The sequence below is a fragment of the Hemitrygon akajei genome, chromosome 1 (genome assembly GCF_048418815.1).
Source record: "Hemitrygon akajei chromosome 1, sHemAka1.3, whole genome shotgun sequence".
Classification (NCBI taxonomy): Eukaryota; Metazoa; Chordata; class Chondrichthyes; order Myliobatiformes; family Dasyatidae; genus Hemitrygon; species Hemitrygon akajei.
In genome coordinates, this window is record NC_133124.1 from 191,799,580 (window position 1) to 191,816,961 (window position 17,382).

A 17,382-nucleotide genomic window follows, 5' to 3' on the forward strand; every position below is an offset into this window, starting at 1 on the left:
TAAATATATTTAATGAGGTAGCCACTACTGCTTCCCTGGGTGGAGAATTACACAGATTTGCTATTTTCTGGGAAAAGCAGTTTCTTCTCATTTTCATTCTAAATCGATTCCTCAAATCTTGAGCTTATGTCCCCTCATTCTAGGGTCACATACTAGTGGAAACCATTTTCCTGTACCTCATCTATCCCATTCATAGTGTTCTATGTTTCTGTAAGATCCCCTCTCATTCTTCTGAATTCCAGCGAGTATAGTGTCAAACAACTCAATCTCTCCTCATAGGCGTAGTCTGTCATCTCCAGAATCAACCTGATGAACTTCCTCTGCATCACCTCCAAAGCCAGCGGACCTCTCCTCAAGAAAGGAGTCCAGAACTGCACGCCATACTCCAGCTGTGGTCTAAGCAGTACTCTTCATAACCTTACTGCTCTTCAGTTCAATCCCTCTAGCAATGGAGGCCAACTTCCCATTTACCTTCTTGATGACCTGTTGCACCCGCAAACCAACCTTTTGCACGAGCTCTCTCAAGTTGCTTTGCACAACAGCATGCTGCAATCTTTCACCATTAAATAACCTGATCTTTCCACATTTACCAATGCTGTGCTCCATATGCCAGATCCTTGCCCACTCACTTAACCTCTGAGTCCTCTCTTGCACCTCGCCCAAACACTTCCTCTGACTCTGAGCAGCACCGCCCCATCTCCCTGTCACACTGTCACTTGCCTGCAGCCCCCTCCGTTGCAGTAGCACACACAAAATGCTGGAGGAACTCATTGGCTCAGGCAGCATCTGTGGAAGGAAATGAAAAGTCAAAGGTTGGGGCTGATAGCAATCATCAGAAGGCCATTGTCAGTCTGAAGCGCCGGCTGTTTATTCCCTCCATAGATGCTGCCTGACCTGCTGAGTTCCTCCAGTGCTTTGTATGTGTTGCTCCGGATTTCCAGCGCCTGCAGAATCCCTTGGGTTTCTGTTCGAGGCCTCGTCCTGCTTCTAATGAGTGTCTCAGTGTGCCTGTTCTCCCAGACTGTTGTAGGTGAAGAGGAGAGGGCAGAGAGGGAATGTGGCCTGTTGATGTCTCATACTCTCCTCTTCTATCCAAACCAACAGTCACTGAAGCCTGGCGGTTGATTTATCCTTTGGTATAGGGGTGGGGAAGGAGTCTCTGAACCCCATGTCCTATCTGAGGATCATTGAGGTCCACAGTGCATTCTAAAGAGTGCAGATTGACAGGTAGTGTCCACCTCTAGACCTCGGACACCGTACCACCCTGCAAGCGAGGTTCCTAGAAGGCTTCAGAAGGGTTTAAGAGTTTGAAGCAGTCACATTTCTCTGGGTTGGGGGTGCTTATATTCTTCAGAAGTACACGGATAGAAGTGGTTCAGAGGGTTATGGGCCAAACCCAGGCAGATGGGACTAGCTTGCTGGGCAAGACAGCTGACATGGAGTAGATGGGCAGAAGGGCCTGTTTCTCCACTGGTGTTGGTGTGGTACGGTGGCTGGAGCTCGAGTTCACTAATTCATTTGATTCCTGATTCCTGTTACATGGCAAGCCTGGAGCATTTGCTCCCTGCTCCATGGTCATCTGGTGCCATCACAGCTCACCCTTTGACCCCATGACCTTCTCCTAACAACCTTCCATCGTTAGTACAGTGCTCATGTTAGCTCTGCTACAATAACCACCACGTAGAGTGGTGTCTGCAACTTCCTGTTGTTATTCAAAAGCTCCCAGATGTGCCAACATTTATTGCCCATTCAAAGTTGAAATGTTCCAAGTAAAACTATTATCAAAGTACATATACATCACCCATATACAACCCTGAGATTTGTTTTCTTGCGGGCATACACAGTAACTCCAAGAACCATAACAGAATCAATGAAAGACCGTACCCAATGGGGCGGACAAAGAACAATTTCACAAAAGGCAGTGAAATGTGCAAATACAAAAGAAAAAGATAATAATGATAAATAAGTAAGCAATAAATATTGAGAACGTGAGGTGAAGTGTCCTTCAAAGTGAGTCTATAGGCTGTGGGAGCAGTTCAGTGATGGGGCAAGTGAAGTTGAATGAAGTTATCCCCTCTGGTTCAAGAGGCTGATGTTTGAGGGGTAATAAATGTTCCTGAACCTGGTGGTCTGAGTGCTGAGGTTCCTGTACCTTCTTACTGATGGAGGGACGCAGTCCTTCCCTGGAGAACAGTAATAAACAGGTGGGGCATGGAACAAACTGCTGGAGGAATTTAGTGGGTCAGGCAGCATCTGTGGAGGGATGTTGACAGTCACATTTCAGATCATGAATCTTGATCAGGATTGAAGGGTGCAGGGGAAATAGCCAGTGTTGAAGTGGCAGGAAAGGAGTGGAGCAAGAGCTGGCAATTGATAAGATGGTCCACCCCTTCCTTCCACCTCTTTACACTGGCTATCTCCTCTCTGTCTTTTGAAGGCTCTTGACCTGAAATACCGACTGTTCGTTCCCCTCCACAGGTGCTGCCTGACCTGCTGAGCTCCTCCAGCAGTCTTTGTTCCACTCTCTCATCTGTTTCCACCAAGCAGATGATCATCTTTGACAGCCGAATAGTTTGTGGTCACCGTAGCTTTGAATGGACAGCCTAACTAACACAAGTTGATTTCCTTACCTGCCTGTGCGGGGCTGGAAGGAATTGGAACTCTCTCCCTGTGGGATATGACTAGAGGCCATGAATCCACCCTAACGGCCACACTCTGGCACCCTTCCAAGAGCAACAACGTACCTGAAAATGCGTAGCCAGGGCACCCATCTCCAGAGGGCAAATGAGCTGATGTTCGGACAGGTTCGCCTTTGTTAAAACTGTTGGATGATGCATCCTTTAAATAAACTGAGACAGGAACAGTGGTGCCTGACAATCTCCACAATGTTATACTGTTCCTTCTGTGCTTAGGCTGCCTTAAACACAGATGTGTGCATTCACGCCAGCATGTAACAGCGAGAATGTCACGTGGCTGGAGACCCGGCAGGGGAGGGGGAGGGAAGGTGGGAATGTGGAGTTGACGATCCCATCGAACTGTAAGACCAGAAGACATAAGAGCAGGATTCGGCCCATCAAGTCTTCTCCACCATCCCATTATGGCTGACTTATTATCCCTCTCAACCCCATTCTTCTGTCTTCTCCCTGTAACTTTTGATGCCCTGACTAATCAAGAACCTATCAAACTCCGCCTTAAATATACCCAGTGATGTGGCCTGCACAGCCGTCTGTGGCAATGAATTCCACAGATTCACCACCCTCGAGCTAAAGAAAATTTTCTTCATCTCTGTTCTAAATTGACTTACTTCATTTCTGAGACTGTGCCCTCTGTTTCTAGACTCACCCACTATAGGAAACATCCTCTCCACATCCACTCCATCTAGCCCCTTCAATATTTGATACCTTTCAATGAGATTGCCCCTTATTCTTCTAAACGCCAATGAATACAGGCCCAGAGCCTTCAACTGCCCCTCATATGTTAACCCTATCATTCGTGAGACCATTCTCACGAACCTGCTCTGGACCTCTCCAATGCCAGCACATCTTTTGTTAGATAAGGGGCCCAAAACAAGTGAGGCCTCACCAGTGTCTTATAAAGCCTCAGCAGTACATCCTTGCTTTTGTATTCTAGCCCTCTCAAAATGAATGCTAACCTTGCACTTCCTTCCTCACCACCAACTCAACCTGCAAGTTAACCTTTAGAGAATCCTGTATAATGACTCCCTATTCCCTTTTTGAATTTTCTCCCAATTTAGAAAATAGTCCATGGCTTTATTCCTTCTGCCGAAGTGCATAGCCAGGCACTTCCCTACCGTGCATTCCATCTGCCACTTCTTTGACCTTTCCCCCAATTTGTCTTAAGTCTTTCTGCAGACACCTGCTTCCTCAATACTACCTGCCCCTCCACCTATCCTATCATCCGCTACAGGGTGAACTCTATCATATTGTGATCACAGTCTTCTAAGGGCTCCTGTACCTTAAGCTCCCTAATCAAATTTTGGGTTATAAATAAATCCTAATCCAGAATTGCCATTCCCCTCGTGGCTCAACTACAAGCTGTTCTAAGACGCCATCCTATAGGCATTCTACAAATTCCCTCTCTTAGGATTCAGCATCAACTTGATTTTCCCGTCTACCTGCATATTGAAATCCCCTATGATTATCACAACATTGCCTTTTTACATATCTTTTCAATCTCCCATTGTAATTTGTAGCCCTCGTCCTGCCTGCTGTTCGGAGGTCTGCGTTTCGCTTCCATCAGGGTTTGAATTTTCTTAAAATTCCCTTGAATTTTCTTAACTCTCCTAATAAGGATTCTATGTCTTCAAATCCTATGTCACCTCTTCCTAAGGATTTGATTTCATTTTTACCAACAGACGCCCTACCCCTTCCGCCTACCTACCTGTCTTTTCAATGTGTAGCGTATCCTTGGATGTTAAACTCCCAACTGTGATCTTTCAGCCACGACTCAGAGATGCCCACAATGTCATACCTTCCAATCTCTACCTGCACTACAAGATCATCTACCTTATTCCGAATGCTGAGTACATTCAAATAAACCACCTTCAGTCCTGCGTTCATCACCCTTTTCGATTTTGTCCTCCTGTTACATTTTAACCCATCCCACTGACTGCAATTTTCCCCTGTCCTTCCTCACAGTCTCACTGCACACTGCATCTACTCGTATACCAGCTGCCTCTTCCTCAGCCCCATCACTCCCACTTGCCAAATTAGTTTAAACCCTCCCCAGAGCTCTAGTAAACCTGCCCACAAGGAGGTTGGCCCCCTTCGGGTTCAGGTATAACCTGTCCTTTTTGTATAGGTCATACCTTCCCCAGAAGAGATCCCAGTGATCCAGAAGTCTAAAACCCTGCCCCCTGCACCAATTCCTCAGCCATACATTAACCTGCCAAATCATCCAAATCTTACCCTCACTGGTGTGTGGCACAGGCAGCAATCCAGAGATTACGACCTTGGAGGTCCTGTTTTTCCGCTTTCCGCCAAACTCCCTCTATTGCCTCTAAAGGACCTTCTCCCTATTCCTACCTATGTCATTGGTACCAATCTATACCACGACTTCCAGCTATTCACCCTTCTCCTTTAGAATGCTGTGAACCCGATACAAGATATCCCTTTACCTGGAACCCTGAAGGCAACATACCATCTGGGTATCTCTTTCACGTCGAAAGAATCTGCTTTCTGCTCCTCTGTGGAATCCTGTATCACTCCTGCACTCCTCTTCTCCCCACTTCCCTTCTGAGCCACAGAGACAGATTCAATGCCAGAGACCGGGTTACAGCAGCTTCCCCCTGGTATTTCATCACCCCCCCCCCCCCCCCATGCCATCAGTATTCAAAGTGGTATACTTATTATTGAGGGGAAGGACCCGCTGGTCAGCTATTCCCTTTCCCTCTCCTGACCGTCACCCAGGCACCTGTCTCCAGCAGCTCTGGAGCTTCCATCTATCGTCTCCTCATTCTCCCGTGATCGGCCATGGTCTTAATTGAGGCTTTAGCCCAAATGGTCGACAATTCTTTTCATCTTCAGATTCTGCTTGATCAGCTGAGTTCCTCCAGCAGATTGTTTGATGCTCCAGATTCCAGCATCTGCATTCTTTTGTGTCTTTGTGATCTTATTAAATGCCAGAACAGGCTTGAAGGGCTGGCTGAGTTGTTTCTCCTGCTCCTAGTCTGTGAGTTTTGTATATTTGTAGAACCTATCCAGCCGGCAGCCCTAGATTCCAGGGGTTAGATTACTGAAATAGCAACCCAGAAAACTGAGCCTGTGACCTGAGAGACCTGTTCAAATCCCAAATCGTCAATTAAAGCAAATTAAATTCTCTTCATTAAGAGTTTCACAATTAGTTCTGACAACAAAAGGCTGAATTACCATGAAAACCCATCTGGATACTGGTGTCCATCAGGGCACGAGATGTGACCTCTTAACCTGCAGAAATGTAACTCGGTCCAAGGACAAATAGGGATGGTCAATAAATGCTAGCACATCTAGGAAGCTGTGACATCACAATGCTTTTGTAACTAGGAACCCGGAGCTACTACTCTCCTGTGTGTGTGGTAGATGTTATCCTGAGGTTTAAGTGCTGATGTTCCCATCAGATCAGCCATGGTCATAATCGAGTTTGAGGATTCTGAGGCAGGGTCTAGGCCCAAATCCTCAACAGTTCCTTCCCAAAGGAATTGTAAAGTATGGGGTTCCGTACTTCCCAAACACAAGAGGGACGATGATCCTCTGTAGGCCTTTATAACCCCACTGGATCTCTGCACAGGGGGTGACAGTTGTACCCCGAAAACTGGAGCTTAGGGTCAAATTGGGAATTTTAAGGAAAGGGCAATGCGACCTCTCAGTGGAATGTGGAATGCTCGAGCTGGGCATACCCTCAGTGAAGGAGAACGGCACAGAAGCTCAGCCAGATTAGACATTCGCTCTGGACTCCCGGAAACTCTTTTGTTGCCCAGTGTTGGGTCGAGGAGTTTAGAAGGCCATTCAAGGGGTTGACCCAGAGTTGTTCTCCACACCACTCTGCGATGGGGGAGTCACTGGATCACTCCTTGCCCATTGCATGGAAGCTTTGTGCCCCCAGCCTTGTCTGTCTTCCAGGTGGGGATCGGAATCAAACCTACCTCCCACCCTGGGACACGGGACAGTTGGGAGATGTCAGTAGTGGTTCCATTTAATCATCTGGGATGAAGTGGGTGTGTGAAGGATTTTTAAAGAAAATTTGTAAAAAAAATTAGGACCAGCTTCTGCCTCGTCCATTTGTTCCTTGTCCCTCTCCCTCTCCCCTTCCCGCTACCCCTCCCCTCCCCCTCTCCCTTTCCCTCCCTCCCTCTCTCTCTCCTCTCCCTCCCTCTCTCTTTCTCTCTCCTCTCCCTCCCTCTCTCTCCTCTCCCTCCCTCTCCCCTCCCTCCCTCTCCCTTCTCTCTCTCTCTCCCTTCTCTCTCTCTCTTCTCTCCCTCTCCCCTCTTCCCCCCCACGTAAGAAACTGAAGTACGAGGAACCCCTCTTGTCTGCCCTGCCATCTCTGAGTTTATGGCTGGTGACACCTTCCTGCACAAACCCCATATCTCTTGATTCATAGAGACATACACCATGGAAACATGCCCTTCAGTCCAACTTAGCCATACCAACAAAGATTTCCCTTGGAACTAGTCCTGTTCGCCTGAGCTTGGGTCATATCACTTTGCTATCCACATTCCCTTAACATCTTAATATCCATTGTTCTCCGCTTTAGTAACTGTGCCTCCACTAACATTCACTAACCTCAAGACATTTCTTTTCATCTCTAACCTTAAATGGTTGGCCTCTACTTTTGAGACTGTAACTGGTTATAGACATCTCGGCCATTAGAAATTCCACCCCTTCATCAACAAACCCTCGGAGAATTTAGTGTGTTACAAAGAATTTGTCATTCGTCCTTCTAAACAATGGGAGAACAGGCCCATTCTGGCCAATTTCTCCCTCTAGACTTTCCTCGTCATCACAAGAATCAATCTGGTGAACCTTTCCTCTCTTCCTCTGCTGCAATCCATCTTTCCTTGGGTACAGATCAGGACTGTATGCAGTTCGCCAAACACAGTCTTACTGGGACCACATTAAGCGACTTTATTCTCGTACTCAAACCCCCTTGTAGTGAACGACAAAGTACTATTAATTTACTAATTATTTGATGGCCACAGGTTTGGTGCAAAGTTCATTGCACTTGGTCCACCACTCCCAACCCAGGAATTCCAGAGCTAGATATGGCCAGATTCCATCAGCTCCACTCACCAGCCCACTTGGCTGAATCTCAATGGCTAAATGCTGGGACATGCCTGTCAGTGAAAGGCTGGGTGTTTCCCCTCCCAAAGGCATGGTAGAGTGCAGCTAGTTTGAGGGTGGCTGGCTTGGCTATTGGTAATGTCACCAATCCAACCATCTACCCAGAAGCTAAGACATTTACCAGCTGTCATTCCCAAATCAGTTGGTGATCCCATTCCCCACTCAGGCCACGGCAAGGTAAAGTCCTACCATGGAAGTATCAGGGCTCAGACAAATGAGAGGAGATGTTGATAATATGGCCACACTTACAATAGAGGAAGCTTCACCAGATTGATTCCCAGGATGGTGCAAGTGTCCCACAGGGACACATGAAGCAGATAGACCTGTACCCTCTGAAATTTAGGAGATCTCTTTTGAAATCCCACACTTTTCTCATGGGGTGGAATTTTTATCCCTGAAATTAGATGGTTTGCAGGCTTGGAAGTTAGTATAGGTATTGGTTTATTATTGACACATGTACCAAGACCAAGTGAAAAGCTTGTGGTGCCTACTGTCCATACAGATCAAATGATTACGTGCAGTGAGGTAGAACAAGATAAAACAAAAACAGAATGTGGAATAATCAGGTATAGAAACCCACCCCTGCCACCTGCCTATTTAACATGGGCCAAGAAACCCAACTAGGCAATGGAGGTAGGCTAGTCATTTACGTACTTCTGTGCTGCTTTTTAATTGCCCTGTACAAACCCAAGGATACCAATGGATTGGGCAAGAGTTATGCGCATGGCAGAAGGGGGATGGTCCCCACAGTCCTATCAGATTGAACAGTGATCCCTTCACTCCCTCTCTGATCGCCTACCCTGCCCCTCCCCACCTCCAGCCCAGCAGTCACTAATCACAAGGGAACATGCTGCCCCTCACCGTATTCTGGCATCTTCTCTGGCACCATAATCTCCATTCCTCCCCACCACCTCAGTAGCCCAGCCAGTTCCTGATTCGGGTCTGCTCCCACCACCATGTCCTGGTAGACTCCTGCTCTCTGTCTGCCGGCCTCTTCCTCCCACTCTGATCAGTGTGGGGCAGGAAGAAGGGGGGGGGGGGTGTCAGCCACAGTGCGGAGGTTGAAGCCAGCACAGACGCAGATGTCTGAACTCTTAACGGGGACTACAGACAAATCTTAGAGCCTCGGCTCTTAGTCGTTTCCCAGGCAAGGGACGGAGGAGAGGAGGGCAAATGCAGAAGGGGCATTGTTGGATAGCTGGCAGAGAGGACAGCTGCAATAAAATGTGCCATCCGTACAGAGTGGACCCTGCTCTGTTTGGTCTGAGATAAGGACGACATGGTAGCATAGTGGTTAGATCTTTTGGATGCTCTGGTTTCCTCCCACATTCCAAAGACGCATGGGCTGGTTTGGCCAGAACGGCATGTTACCACGCCGTATCTCTCAGAGTCCGGGGAACGGTGCAGTCCTCCCAGTAACACAGAGTACAAGGAGCTCAGAGGAAGTATTGACCTCAAAGGAGCTGTGAGCAGGACATGTCCTGAGGTGAGTCTGGTGTGCCACCTGCCACTAGTCATGGAGTTAAAGGGGCAGGTTTCCATGGTTGCAGATGTTTGGAGATTTATCTATAATCAGGGCAGCACCGTACACAAATCTAAGTCTGGATTTCTGCCTTTTGACCTGCACTGACAGGCACGTTAACGATTAAAGTGGCAGATTTAGAGAGTAAAGTTTGGATGACGCATTGAAGCACCAGAGAGATGGGCATTACCACACTGGCATGCGGTAGCTCCCATCTCCTTCGTACGAAACCAGTGCAAAGGCCACTTACTGCAACCCTCCGCTGCAGCTTCCCGAGTTGAATAATCGTTTTGCACTTACTAGTTTCTGTGTGTGACCTTTATTTTCTCCCTTTGTCTCTGTGGACCCTTTGACTCTCTGTCCATATGTCTGTCTTCCTGTCTCTCTCTTGTGTTCTCCGTTTGTGTGTGCACCAGGACCATTGAACAAATGAGGTTTCTCTGTTTTCTGATGTAAGTACTCGGATCTGCTTTGCACGATTAAGTGTCGGCTCCTTTCTCCGTGCTAGCTCATTGCATGTTCTGTACAGTTCCTTGGTTACCGTGTGTTTAATGGCAATGGCGGTAAAACTGCAGTGCCCCCTAAGCATTAGTAAACATAAAGACGGACGGTGAGGTTGCTAAGTGAATTTTCCGTGCTCTTCTGTCTTACTATTTGCACGGAGAAGCAGGGAGCTGGGTGACTCTAAAGGGGAGGGTTGGACTACCAGGCCTCCATATATAGGAATGTAGCCAGAAGGCAGGCCGTGAACAGGAATGGGTCTGAGAGTAGATATTCCACAGCAAATGACTGATATCTCATCTACAAGGCACAAACCCAGAGTATATTGGATCACTAGATGATTGGAGAACTAACATTAATCAAGACACACAGTACCATCCTGGACAAAACAGCCCACTTGATCAGGACCCACTCAGTACCATAGTCATTCATTCCCCACAGTACATTGTGTGTATCATTTACATGGTTACTTATCCAACAACACCAACCAATGGCCTCTTCCGTCTTGTAAGTGAAGGGTAGAAGGTGCCACCACCTGTAGCTTCCTTTCCAGGTTACACACCACACTGACTTGAAAATATGTTGCTCACCTTCCATCATTTCATCACTGCTTTTGAATCCTGGAGTCCCCCTCCATTTCAACTGTGGGAGTATCTTCACCACCTCAAGATGGCTGTTCACACCACCTTCTCAAGGGCTGCGAGGGATGGGCAGTAAATATCAGCAATGCCTCTGATACCCATCTCCCCGGGAGATGGATACCAGAAAAGGACAAATTGACGTTGATGCTGTGGAAGGCCACTAAGAGACCTTTTGGTTGTTTTTGTCTGTTGCCTTGATGAGAAGCTGGTCTAGTCAGTGTTGAGAGTTTGCTGTTGTGGGTCCGGCTAACAAGATGGCTAGGTCGCTGGTGGTGGATAACCATGTATCCTTCAATAAAAGCATTCATTCCTGACCACAAACTGTATCAAAGTCCTAAACAAGGGCTGTTATCCATATCTCCATAGTATGTATGAGGCATAGAGCATGACAGTACAGAAAGAGCCTGGTTTTCTGCCCAGTCACATTTGCTTGCACCTGGACAATTGTCCTCTATACTTCTCTTATCCATGTATGTATCCAAACTTCTCTCAGATGTTACAGTTGAACCTGCAATTACCACCTCTGCTGCCAGCTCTTTCCATCCTCGTGCCACCCTCTTGAGTGAGGAAAATTCCCCTCAGATATCCCGTAAATGATTCACCTTTCACCCTACACCTATGACCTTTAGTTCTAGTTGCACACAGTCAGAGGGGAAAGAGCCTGCACACATTCACTCTATCTATTACTCACATAATTTTGTAATACTGCGTTAAATCACTCCTTATTCTTCTACACTCCAGGGAATGAAGTCCTAACCTATTCAATCTGTCCCTGCAACTGACATCCTCAAGTCCTGGTAACATCTGTGTAAATTTTCGGTGCACCCTTTCAAACTTATTAATATCTCTTCTATAGATAGATGACTAGAATTGCATGCAATACTCTAAATTTAGCCTCAACAATGTATTATATAACTTCAACCTAACATCCCAACTCCTGTACTCAATGCCCTATTTTATGAAGGTGAATGTGCTAAATGCTCTCTTTATGACGCTATCTATCTGTGATGTCACTTTCAAGGAACTATAGATCTGTATTCCCAGGTCCCTCTGTTCTACTGCACTCCTCAGTGTTCACTGTGCAAGTTCTACCCAGGTTTGTCTTCCCAAAAGTACAACACCTCACACATGTCTGCATTAAATTTCATCTGCCACTTTTCAGCCCATTTATCAGCCTCCCTCATTCATATGCACGACAAACAGTAACAGACCCAGCCACCGATCCCTGCAGCACACCACTAGTCACAAGCCTCCAGTCAGAGAGACAACCACCTACTACTGTACCACTCTCTGGGTTCTCCCACTAAGCCAGGGTTGAATCCAATTTACTGGCTCATCCTGAATGCCAAGTAGCCTCCCATGCCAACATTGAATCCAATCCAGTTAGCAATCCAGCTGGTACTGTGAGATTCTGGAGACAAGTGAGGTTTAAGGGACTCTGTGAGCTGCTGGGGCTGAGTTCATCTCTGTGGAACCCCTAGGAGTCAGTAACACTTGGGTGATGAGATTGTGGTAGTTAGCAAAGACTCAGTGAATCATTGCTGTCAATGACCTAGATATATTAATGGGGCAAAGAATGGCTGGTAATCGCATCATCTTTTAAAACCAAAAACTGGCAGAAATTTGTGTAAAGGCAGTGTACAGAAGTGCGGTCATTCTACAAGGCAACCGGTTTTAAAGAACCTGTTTTTTTATGCAAAACTCCGGGGGCACTGCAGATTTTGTTTCTTCAGAAGAATAAAACATATTCTGTGAAGTGCATTGCTGAGTTTGAAGTCCTCTTCACACAAGGTATAAAATAAAACTCAAAGCACAAACTCGAGGAAATTCACAGTTAAGACACGCAGTGAATTGCAGAGATTTCCCACAGTGGAAGTGGGAGGAGAGGTGTGTGCCTCTGGGGGTGCCGGCCACTGGCGGTACTCACCTCCCACTGGTGCCAGTGAACAATGGGATGCAGAAACAGTGGCAGACCCTCTCTCACATGCTTCCTGCAGGCACCAGACCAGTCTCTCTGCAAAAGTGATTACTCTAGGAGGAGCTTTGTTAAATATTTTATGCCTTCCAAACCATTTATTGCTTCTTTTATTTTAAAAAAAAGTACCAGTTCTTTAATAATACCCCCAAAATGCTGCTGTAATGTGCACCGTTAATCCTTGTCAAAGAGACCATCCCTCTGCTGACTGATTCAAGCTAGTAAAATACGAAAACATATTCCCGTCATTCCTTTCCTGTGTGGTTAGTCATGGGGTAATAAATTGCACAGCAATAAATTACATTATCATTGGATTAAATTCACGGGATGAAATCTGATTCCACAGAAACTGGGTCAGTCAAATCAGGTCAGCGAGAAATAGATCCTGCATCATTTGCTTGTAACTATTTTCTTCTCTGTGTTAGGAGACAGGAAAGAGACCAATCTGTTCTGTTCGAGAAGGGATTTTGACTCTTTCCCTTCTTATTGTGAAGTCTGAACAACAAAGTTGGGTACCAGATCTACTGTGATCTCATTGAACAGCAGCAGGTGTTCAAAGGGCTGAATTGCCATCTGCTTTTCCCCAGGTTCCTGTTTCTCCTTTAGGAAGATGAGTTTCAGCAGAGTAATTCAGCAGTGACATCTCCACACAACTTCCCAGGTTCACCGCTCCATCTTCACGTCATGAAGAAATCGTAGTGGTTTGGGACCTAGAGAGTGCATTGGGAACTGTTCTTGTCTACAGAAGCTTTCCCCAAAACATGGTGTCATAAGACATAGATGCAGCATTAGGCTATTCAGCCCATTAAGTCTTCTCCGCCATTCCATCATGGCTGATTTATTATCCCTCTCAACCCCATTCTGTTGCCTGCTCCCCATAACTTGTGACACCATTACAAATCAAGTAGCTTTCAACCTCCACTTTGAAGATACACAATAACTTGGCTTCCACAGCTGTCTGTAACAATGAACTCCACAGATTTACCACCCTCTGGCTAAAAAATTCCTCCTCAACTCTGTTCTCAAGGGACATTCGTGTATGGTGAGGTCATGCTTTCTGGTCCTAGGTTTCCCCACTACAGGAAATGTCCTCTCCACGTCCACTGCATCTAGGCTTTTCAATATTCAATATCCCCCCTCATTTTTCTAAACTCCAGCGCTCACAGGCCCTTATACTCCTCATATGTTGATCCTTTTTATTCCTGGGATCATTCTTGTGAACCTCCGCTAGATCTTCTCAATGCTAGCATATCCTTTCTTAGACCTAGGACCCAAAACTCTTCATGGTACTCCAAATGTAGTCTGACCAATGCCTTATAAAGTCTCCGCATTACATCTTTGCTTTAATATTCTAGTCCTCTCAAAATGAAAGCTAACATTCCATTTGCCTTCCTTACACAGACTCAACCTGCACGTTAGCCTTTAGAGAATCCTGCATGAGGACTCCCATGTCCCTCTGATTTCTAATTGGCTGCCTTTATTCCTTCTAGTGGAAGTGCATGACCCTACACTTAATTCCATCTGCCACTTCTTTGCCCATTCTCCCAACCCGTCTAAATCCTTCTGTTTCCTCGACACTGCCTGCCTTCCACCTGTCTTAGTGCCGATGCAAACTTGGCCACAAAACCACCAATTCTGTCATCCAAATCATTGACATATAACATGAAAAGAAGGGACCCCTGCAGGCTACTGACAGACAACCAGTAAAGGCCCGCTTTATTCCCACTCTTTTCCTCTTGCCAGTCAGCCATTCTTCTATCCATAGTATCTGTACTATAATACCACAGGCTCTTGTTTAATAGCATCATGCGTGACATCTTGATGCCAAATATCCAAATTAACATCATCCTTTGGAAGTGCAATGCCAATTGGTAGAATAGCCAATGGATAGAGTGTTTGGGGATCAGTCATGACCTGCTTCTAGAAGTCATTGCCAAGCAGCTTAATAGAGTTAATGACTTGTAGAGAAGATAAATGTAATGTGTCCTCTCCAAATAAAGTCATCAGAAGTAAAATCTTGGAAGACATTGAGAAGTTAATTGGACTTGAAGCAATTAAGAACACAACAGCAGATTCATTTGTCCGACTGTTGAGAGAGAATTGTGAAGGACTTGTGGTTCTAAGGGTATTTGTGGGCTTGGGGTGACATCAGAGGTATGGAAACAGGTTCATACAGTACTTGTGGTTAAGAAGGATGTCCAAGCATACACAGAAAACTATCGGTCAGTTAGTTTTCTGATTAAGATAATGCAATGGAATTGATTATGAGGAGGAGGCTTTGGGATTGTGCATGCAGGAACCTAATAGCAGCAGTCAAGAATAATTCAACGGGAAGGCTTTCCCAGTCTAACTTCCCTAGGATGGTACAGAGATGGAGCTGCTTCCTCATAGTTCCAAGGCCATAGGTTCAGTCCTGGTCTTCGCTGCTGCCTGTGTGGAGTTTGCATGTTTTCTCTGTGGCTCTCTGATTTCCATACACATCTCAAAACTATTTTGGTGGGTTGGTTAGTTGCCCCCTGTGAAGCACTCTTAGTTTAAATCAGGGGGACATGAATGAGACATCATCTCAGGCAATAGAAAATGAGGAAATGGGATGAGATTACTCCATTTTGATGGACATAATGTCCTCTTTCTATATAACAACCAAACATGACAAAATATGAAAATCTCTGAGGAACTGGTCACCTGAGATCACGACCCTCTGTGGATGTGAAATTTTTCTGTCACATTAACAATTCTCCGAGACGTCCTTTTTTTCTGGGCCAGGCTAGACTGCATCCCTGATGTTAATAAATTTTAACAGGCAGAGGATTCTGATGTCAGCATTCACTCCCAAACTTCTCTGGCTCTCTCCCCATCCCTGCTCCAGGAATCTGACTTTTAAAGCCCAAGCCCTCTTTCAGTAAAGCCTCAGAAGCTGAGGTTCCATGTCCTGAAGGCTTTTGGTAAAGTTTGTCGAAGTATTCTTAAAACAACAAGAATATCCCGTAAACCCAGGGAAAGGACAGTGACTTGGTTAAAAGCTCGGTAATGAAAGGACTGAATGGATTGCTTTACAAGCAGCCAGCATGAAGTTACAGAATATAGAACATAGAACAGTACAGCACATGAAAAGGCCCTTTGGCCCACAATGTCTGTGCTGAACGTGGCACCAATTTAAACTAAATCCCTTCTACCAACACATGATCCACATCCCTGCATTCCCTGCATATTCAGGAGTCTATCTATCAGCCCCTTCAATGCTTCCACCACTATCCATGTCAGCCTCTTCCAAGCAACTGCCACTCTCTGTGTAAAAAAGAAATACAGTCCTGTATATCTCACTTAATCTTGTATCAGGTCTTCTATCAGATCTCTTCTCAGTCTCCAATGATGCAGAGAAAATATCCCAAGTTAGTACAACCTCTCCTTGTAGCTCATACCCTTTAATCCAGGCAGTGTCCTGGTAAACCTCTTCTGAACCGAATCCAAAGTCTCCACCTCCTTCCTGTATGGAGGTGACCAGAATTTCAGATAATACTAACCAAAGATTGTTCTGGCTGCAACAGGACTTCCTTACTCTTGTAAAAGAGTGAAGGCAGCATGCCCTTTGCCTTCTTTACTCCCCTATCTACTTGTGTGACCACCTCCAGGAAGCTATGGACCCCAGCATCCCTCTGTGCACCCGTGCTATTAGGAGTGCATACTTTCCTTTACATTTGACTTCCCAAAGTGCAACACCTCGTTCTTGACTGGATTAAACTGCATCTGCCATTTGATAGGTCGAATGAATTCCTTCTTTGACACAGAAATTATTTACAAGTTCTGTGCATTTCCTCAGGCCACGTTGCTAGGATCACTGATGTTTGTTACCAAATAAGTGACCTTAACTTAGAAGGTTAGTGGACAATGGTGAGGTTGACAGATGATTGAAAGCTAGCTGAGAGGTAGTCCAGGAATGGTGGAGTGGGATGGACAAGCTTTATAAATACAGAGTGGTCAGGAATAGTAAGTGAAGGTTTAAAGCTGACTGGTGCTGAAGAATATTTAATAAAACCAATAGGAACTTCAGCTGTGCTGGTGGAAACAGTGTAATATATGGGAGAAGGTGGAGATTGGGTAGGATGCTGCTCCAGGAAGGATTTGCCTTGAGTACTGTCCCATCCTGTTGCCTCCTTCAAGTTGGAACTGCATGGGTGGAGCATTGTTTCAAGGTCATGTCATTAAGACCAGATGTCAGGAAGCTTTTCATGTATGAAGCAATCACTGTGCAGAATTATCTTCCTGGTAGAGCCAGAGATGCAGAAACTGCGGAAACAATCATTTGTTACAATAGGTTGATGTTCCGATGAAGAATTTTGAATGGTTTGGGGCAAAATTTGTTCTGTCCAGCCACGTGGCAGTGACTACAGTCTCTGCCTTCTAGTTGTCATGCTGATTTGAGGAACACTTTTACATGCTTTTTGTAGGATCATAGAAAGGAGCCATTCAGCCCATTGATTCCATGCTAGCACTCTGTAATGCAACTTAATTAGTTCCAATGGATCAATTTAAGTTTTTTGTCTACAGGGACAATAATAAAAACTTGCTAGCAGCACCATCACAGGCAGGAAGGTTCAGACAACACACAGAATATAATTTACCAGGCAGTGAAAAGAAAGAAGAAAAGACTGTGCAAAAAATAGACGCAATTGGGGACAGGGCTAAGGTTCTGTGACTGCTAGGTGTAGACACTCTCTCTGTGTCCGTGTGGCATCAAATTAGGCCACTGATGTGTTGTAGTACATTGTAAATACTGAGCATCTACTCTACCCAAGGAAAGAATGGACTAATGTTGTTCTTTCCTTGAACGTTTATGATTATTTAGTGCATAATACTTATAAATTGGAACTTAATCCACTTCACAATGCAGGTGCAAAATGATTG

The 17,382-nt window shown here is 45.7% G+C and overlaps 1 protein-coding gene across 4 annotated transcripts in view; it reads left to right on the forward strand.

Annotated features, from left to right (window-relative positions):
* The window catches only part of tacc1 (transforming, acidic coiled-coil containing protein 1), a 214,003-nt gene that overhangs the window by 135,527 nt on the left and 61,094 nt on the right, over positions 1–17,382 (forward strand). For 3 of the 4 annotated variants that reach the window (XM_073058043.1, XM_073058014.1, XM_073058023.1), the window contains exon 4: positions 9,777–9,812. The exons of the other annotated variant lie outside the window; for it this stretch is intronic. In XM_073058043.1, coding sequence (XP_072914144.1) covers positions 9,777–9,812 — 36 coding nt within the window. The remainder of the gene's footprint in view (positions 1–9,776; positions 9,813–17,382) is intronic. 4 annotated transcript variants of the gene reach the window in all.